The 7,522-nt window shown below is 30.8% G+C and overlaps 1 protein-coding gene across 2 annotated transcripts; it reads left to right on the top strand.

Annotated features, from left to right (window-relative positions):
• Positions 1–2,033: 2,033 nt before the first annotated feature.
• On the top strand, positions 2,034–6,796 carry LOC127125595 (uncharacterized). 2 transcript variants are annotated; one of them, XM_051054377.1, is made up of 11 exons: positions 2,034–2,430; positions 3,328–3,411; positions 3,481–3,614; positions 3,705–3,802; positions 4,851–4,939; positions 5,023–5,131; positions 5,435–5,586; positions 5,661–5,731; positions 6,143–6,257; positions 6,366–6,547; positions 6,610–6,796. In XM_051054377.1, exons 1-10 carry the CDS (start codon positions 2,224–2,226, stop codon positions 6,531–6,533), a joined length of 1,227 nt encoding a protein of 408 aa, XP_050910334.1. In that variant the 5' UTR covers positions 2,034–2,223; the 3' UTR covers positions 6,534–6,547; positions 6,610–6,796. The 2 variants fall into 2 exon arrangements, with proteins under 2 accessions (XP_050910334.1, XP_050910333.1); XM_051054376.1 differs by having other exon boundaries at positions 2,035–2,430; positions 6,366–6,796.
• Positions 6,797–7,522: the final 726 nt, after the last annotated feature.

The following is a 7,522-nucleotide window of genomic DNA, read 5'->3' on the forward strand; positions in this document are numbered from 1 at the left end:
CTTTCTTCCATATTTGTTCATTTATCAAAGCATCAAATTTTATGTTTTCAAGAATGAGTTATAAAAAATAAAGTGTTTAATAAAGAACTTGAAACATTGAAGAGATTTTAACCATAAAAGAGCGTAAGATGAATGATGAGTTGCATGATGCTTCAAAATCACTAATAAATATAAGTTGTTTTTCAAATATAACACAATTGTTCATATAATTATTTTCCTAACAAATTTTTAGAAGTTATATGTTCATTATAGAGTTTAGTGAAATAAGCAATCCATATTAGATATAATAAACACAAGATTGTTTTACCAGTCAGTTTTATGAGATAACCGAGTTGAAAATGTGGTATAACCGTTGGTGAAATGTCAAAACTGAGGGGACACGTATTTTTGCCATTTTAGAATTCCAAAAAGGTCTCTCTAAGGATCAAACTCATGACCTTTAGACATACCCGTCAGGTTTTTTAAAACCGAGAGGTAAAATGTGAATTTTTCATGATGCATTTCGTTACTTCACTTGTTTTCCACTATTTTTTCAACTGATTCTAAACGTTTCAATTTCATTTCACATCGAACAACGTCCCGGAGATCGTTCAACATCACTTAAGGCTTCCCCTGACTCCTTTAGTACCTGAAAAATCCTTGAAGGAAACATTTATGGACCGACCAAATGCCCAATTCATCTCAAAACCACTCCACTTGACCAAAGATATAAAAACTAGTTCACGCTCAAAAGTATCCGTAAAAAAAGTTTTAAAAAAATCTTAAAAAGCATAATGCCATAAGTTTTATTTCCGTATTTAGGGATGACAATTGCACCTATACACAATGAATATCCATAAAAAATACTCATAATGGGTAAAGTAAAAACCGGGCACATACACATGTAATTATCTATTAAAATGAGCAAATATGAGTGCAAATATGAATACTTACCCACTCAGTTCCATACCCGCACAATTATATTTATACTTTAAATTTATATCATCATATAAAAAATATGTTATCATTAAAAAAAAACATTATAATTAAACTATTACACATGTTAATATAAGTGTTAGTTTATTTCATAATTCTACAGTAAAATCTTCAATTTTTATATCTTAAATAATTTTTGACGTCAAAGTTAAGGTTATTTATGTAATTGTATAATTTTCATATTATTTTATTAATTATTTAATAAAAATTAATTATTTATCATTAACTGTTAATTTTTTTCCCCTAACTTATATTTCTTTAATTTTATTTATTTTTAATTATTTAGTAAAAACTAATTTTATATTAAATTTGTATGTCTCACATCTTTAATTAATTAAATATCTTATATATAAAATTGTTAAGTCTCTTAAGCAATTTTTGAAGACAAATTAAGATTATTTATATAATTGTATAATTTTCAAGTTGTTTTATTAATTACTTAATAATTTTTTTTCATTAACTCTTAATTTTCTTCAACTAACTTTTATATTTATTTATTTTTAAATATTTACTAAAAACTAACTTTCTTTTACTAAATTTTTATATCTCACATCTTTAATTATTCTACTAACTTAATATCATTTTCTTTTAATTAATAAAATATTTATATAATTTCCAAAAACTATCTAAAAACTATTAAAAAAAAGCTCACTCACCCACTCACGTATTTATTCATTTCCACCAAAAAATAATTATTTTACGACACATTTTTATAATTAATTAATTATAACTTCTCTACATTTCCACTCATCTATCTATTCACTTCATATTTATCCCATTAACCAATAAAAATCTCACTCGAAAAATAATTTTTTATTTTTTTATTTTTTTCAACTAACTTCTATATTTATTTAATTTTATTTAACTTTAAGTATTTAGAAAACGTCTAGTGATTTTATACAAGAATTAAGTTCAAATTTTCTTGTGTCAAACTTTTTTTTCAAATTTTCTTATAAACAAAATAAAAAATAGTTTATAGATGGATTTTTCTAAATAATTGTTTTAATCAATGGTTAATATCCCTCCTTACCATAACATCTAATCTCAACCCTTGATTAAATCTTACCCTCACAAACCCTAAAGGGTTAGTACACTCCGTCCTTCTCTCATTCTCTCTGTGCAAGTCTCTCTTCCAACCGCCGTTTGGATAGCCAGCCACCGCCTACTCCGGCGACCTAAAAGAAGTTTCGAACCATCAACACATTCAGACTGTCGTGCTACCGAACCATCACTTTTTACTCTCTACACATGGATACTGGCGCAATTGAAAATTCCGTCAATAAACTCAAGTCTAGTAGAAATGAAAATGATGAATATGCGGATGAAGATGAAGATTTCGTTGATGATTCTGATGATGAAGAGCTTGAACCTATCACTCTTGGTTTTCTGGAAAAGCCGAAAAATCCTTGGACTCTTTCCCGTCAGTTTTTCCCAAGCAAAGCTGGAGGACTCCCGGTAGTTTACCTTCTCAATAACTCTTTTTAACTCTGTTTCTGTATTGTTTTATTCAATTAAGGCACTGTTTGGATTAGTAGCTTAATTAATCACTTATAGTGGAAGTGCTTATTATATAACCACTTATACTTTAAGCTATTTTTATGATAAAAAATATAGTGAAACTGTTTCTATATAAGGTGTAAACACATTCTTTTATTGGTTTGATTCTAATTCACATGATTTCTACTGCCATGTTTGGATTGAAGGCGGAATGGAACAGAGGTTCCATTCTATTGATTGTATAGTTTTTATAATTTGGCGGAACGGTGCAGAACTAATTAGTTCATTCCATCACATACACCTCCAAATTGGGGGAATGAAAATTGAAGAGAATGAAAGTTGAAGATTGGATGGAATATGATGGAGGATTCCATCATGTTCCATCCAATCCATCCATTATTTGCAAATCCAAACAATGGAATCTCATTATATACCATTCCATTCCATCATATTCCACCGATCCAAACATAAACATATGGATATAAATTTAGTGACTCATTTCCATTTCAACTAATAAGAGAGTCCGTGTTGAAGATAATGTGTTGGTAGAATAATTCATCCCAAAGAACTTATATAAATACTTTAAAAATTAACTTATGGACATGTTAAAAGCTGTTTTGATAAGCTTATATAAGCTCAAATAAGCAAATTCAAACAAGCCTTAACCACTAAAGACCCCTGCTACATATCAATAGTTTTTTTAGAATAGGAAAGAAATGATGGGAAATTCTAGCTTGTATTATATGGAGAAAACTTTTCCTAGAATAGATAGATAAATAGATAAATGGATTTAATTATTGAATAAAAATGAGTTTCTATATCTAATGGTTATATGATCCGTTGTATGAAACATAGGCTTGGCTTGATCCTCTGAATATTCCAACTGGGAAGTCTTCTGTGTGTGACTTTTGTGGAGACCCTTTACATTTTGTGCTTCAGGTATGCAGCTCTAACTATTATTTGCTGTGGTTATTGATCAAAGAATTTACTAAACCCTTGAACTGCTAGGTTTATGCACCAGTTGTTGAGAAGGATAGTACATTTCACCGGATGCTATTTGTTTTCATGTGTCCTTCCATGACATGTCTTCTCAGAGATCAGCATGAACAATGGAAACGCAATCCAGAGCAACCATCCAGAAGGTATTTCATAATCTTCTGTAAACCAAGTTTTCCATTCTTTCTAGTCCCTTTGACTGTTGATCTCTGATAAAGTAGTGTTTTGTGGTGAAGTGTGAAGGTTTTCCGTTGCCAGTTACCTCGGGTTAATTCTTTTTACTTGAGTGAATGCCCCAAATATGATGGAAACGACAAACCTACTGGAAGTGGAGGTTAGTTTACTCATCATCATCATCAATATAATGTATTTTTCTCATTTTGCTGAAAATAATATCATTTTACGTTATTTGTTAGGATCATTTATATAACTTCCCTGTGTCCCACTTTGATGAATGCTTAACTGTTAGTAGTTTATGTCTCGAGGAAAATACCTGTTCATAATTGTTCAGGGGTCCTTTACTTTGATTCGATTATGATAGATTGTAGTTTTGGTTCAGGTCTTTATTGTAATTGGCTTATTGTAAGCACTAGTATGAGAGCATTAGAAAGAGTTCAGGAATCAGGATTACTTGTTAAGTTGTTATATATCTTTATGCTACTTCCTTGAGTCAAATGAAAAATCATAATACTACTGCCACACAATAGCACCATGCTTTTATTAGGAAAAAATTAACATGATGTTATGTTATATTTCAATCTTAAGCTTAAAAATTTAAGGGTAATGCTAACTTGTGCCCCAAGGGCACAAGTTAAGAGATAAATAAAGAAACAAATTCTTGGAAATTGTGTATTGAATTTATTAGAAACTTATAATTAATAATTTTATTTATTTATTCAAAATAAATTTTCTATTTATGGGTTTCTTAACATGTGCCCTTGGGGCACAAGTTTGCTTTACCCAAAATTTAATTTGATTTCCCTAAACAAGCTGCTCACATCGTTCGTATTGTTGTCGTGCTTAACAAGTTAACATTATATCAACATCTATTTCTGCCTAATGTGTAACTAATATATGGACAGCTTGCCACCAAGACAAGTTGATTAGCACTTTTCTTGACTTAGGTGTTGGCGAACATGTATGCTCATCTGATAAATGGATTTATTCCAGTATTGTCAAATAACGGCTAAAGCACCCCGTAGTAAAATTTGAACAAATCTTTATTATTCTGTGATACACTATTTAGTACTAAGTGTTATCAAATGGAGGAAATGCGCATTGGAATTTGAACATACTGTTATTTTTCGTGATCAGTGGTTTATCACTGATTTGTTCTATGTCTACCTCTATTCTAATCTGAATGAAGATTTTCTTTCTTTCAGCTGCTCTATGTGATTGGTGTGGTACCTGGAAAGGAGACAAACTCTGCAGTAGTTGCAAACAAGTGCGGTATTGCTCTGAGAAACACCAGGTAACCAAATTGCTTATATGTGTCTAATAGTTTTCGCTCCTTAAATTTGATTCCTATAACATTCTCCCTCTTTCATTATACAGTCCATGAGTTGGCGTGCAGAGCATAAAATTGCTTGCCAGCAAATAAAAGTTTCTTCACTTGCTAATGGACCCAACAAAAATGGAACCACCTCGTTGGAGTCTCGTAAAGGTCACAATGGTTTAAAATTTATATGTTCTTGCAAAGATTGTTTGCTTCCTCCTGATAATAAAAACATTCTCAATTTTTTAGACGAAGTCAATAAATTATAAAACTAAATTTTAAAAGTGATTACTATTTAAACGTATATGACTATAATATAGACTAGAGAAAGGAAAAGTGCATGGATACCATTTCAAAATAAATTATATGACTATAATATATATTAGAGATTACTATTTAAACTTTTATGATAATATCTACTATTTAGCTTCATGCTAATTCACATCTTATGTATAATTTACTCTAAAACAGTTGGAAACAAAAACACATGGCCTGAATTTGAGATCATCGAAGATCAAAGTGAATGTAACGTAGATACATCTGAGGATAATACCTTATCTAATTCCTTGATCTCAAGGAATAGGAGTGATGACACTATGAATTCACTCATGGATAGTTTTCAGGTATTAACTTGTTTTCACTAAAATTATATTACTTTTTTTAAGTATATTATTTGATAAATATATCGTGTGAATAGGGTGATGATGACAAAAAGAGTTGGGCCCACTTCCAGGAACGCATTGCCAATGCCCCTGAACAAGTGTTGAGGTAACCAATTTTTAGTATATTTAGAGAGGTTAAACGATTTAAGATCAGTCTTGTGTGACATTATTTTCTCCACTGGTTAAATGTAGTCAAAAAGATTTTTCTTGTCTTACAAGATGAAGAAATAAATAAATAGAAAACCAGAAAAAACATTTATTTGCCTCTGTCTAACCTATCATTTGAGACAAGACACATCAACTTTTTTCATCATTCTATATTTGCATTATCTGATACTTGATGTAGGGAACCAACATTTGGAAAATAGATTATAGAATGTTCATTGTTTTGATAGCCATGTATTTAAATGTGTAATACAAAGTTCATCAGTGTTAAAAGTTTATAACCTGGATGTTGTTACTGTTTTTATCAATATATTACTTATAATTACAATATGACATTTGTGGTAAATAACAGGTATTATAGGAATTCTAATGCCAAGCCAATTTGGCCTATTTTAAGTGGCCGGCCGTCCAAAGATGATATCCCTAAATGCACCTATTGCGGCGGATCCATGTGTTGCGAATTTCAGGTAGTTATTGTTGTCATTCTGCATGTACTGCGATTTCTCTTCTTTGGTCAACCAAACATTTTTTGCTTCTTTCTGTTAATACCGAGTTGTTAATGTTGGTTTTGCCAGATTTTGCCACAACTGTTGTATTATTTCGGGGTGGAGAACGAAACAAACTCTTTGGATTGGGCTTCGATTGTTGTGTACGCATGCGAAGCCTCTTGTGAAGCAAGTTTGCCTTACAAGCATGAATTTCCCTGGGTTCAACTTTATTCACCTTCTGCTGCCCAATATTGAAGTTTTTGAGAGTGAAGATAGTTTTTCCAGCCTGGGTAGGAAGTATGAGATATGATTTTCTTCATTTGCTTCAGCCAACAATTTTGGATTATAACAGGGCCTTGTGTAGTTTATATGCTTGTTTTTGCGTATGTTGGAAGAAATTTTGCCCCTTATCAGATAGAGTATATAGTTTATTTTATTCTATTTTTACATAGAATATATCCCATGTAATTCTGCCAAGAGATTCTTACACCAACTTCACACCTTTTCTTTCTCTTTCACTCCTTATATTATTCATCACTCAACTTTTTTAAATATGATATATGGATCCGTCTTATATCCATGTAGGGATCATACCCGTTAAACATGAAATGTCTGAATAAAATTTGGGTATTACATCTCATCACTAATAAGCTACTGCATTAATTACATCATCAACTTCAAGAACTGTCTCTTTCATCACACAAACTGAAGGGAAATCTACGCAGCGAAAATACCTTACATTTTTATAAAGAAAGAGACTATGACTAAGATTTCACAAATCAATTTTTTTATCAAGTGTAAGTATTTTAGGTCCAGGACAAGGGTTATATTTATGGAACCTCTTGTCTGGGTTGCAAGGTGAACAAACCCACTTAAAATTTGGTATCTTACACTGTATTGTATTCCAGTTAACTGCATCATATCTTACGGTGTTTCTTATTTCATCTAAATACATTGTACCTTCCTCAGTTACACAGTTCCTTATGGTTTATCATGTTTCTCTAATTAACGTTAGTGCATTACAAGATCACATAATCAAATAAACTTCAATTATTTATTTGTCCTTATCAATATGTCTTTATGTGTGTGATCCTATAGATTCTCATGATGTTGACAATTTTATTGAATCACGCATTTAATATAATAAATTATGAGCGATATCTAGCAACACTCGCTGCTATGTCATGAAAATGTCATATGATATTTCAAAATCTTTCCTTGATAATGTTTATGTGTACACTTAT

The sequence above is a fragment of the Lathyrus oleraceus genome, chromosome 3, assembly GCF_024323335.1.
Source record: "Lathyrus oleraceus cultivar Zhongwan6 chromosome 3, CAAS_Psat_ZW6_1.0, whole genome shotgun sequence".
NCBI classification, from domain to species: domain Eukaryota; kingdom Viridiplantae; phylum Streptophyta; class Magnoliopsida; order Fabales; family Fabaceae; genus Lathyrus; species Lathyrus oleraceus.

Bases quoted from the DNA above. Each gene is read 5' to 3' on its own strand.
- LOC127125595 (XM_051054377.1), top strand. From the start codon at position 2,224: ATGGATACTGGCGCAATTGAAAATTCCGTCAATAAACTCAAGTCTAGT. The intron at 3,412-3,480 runs GTATGCAGCTCT...TTGAACTGCTAG, and splicing joins CTTTACATTTTGTGCTTCAG to GTTTATGCACCAGTTGTTGA. The intron at 4,940-5,022 runs GTAACCAAATTG...TTCATTATACAG, and splicing joins ATTGCTCTGAGAAACACCAG to TCCATGAGTTGGCGTGCAGA.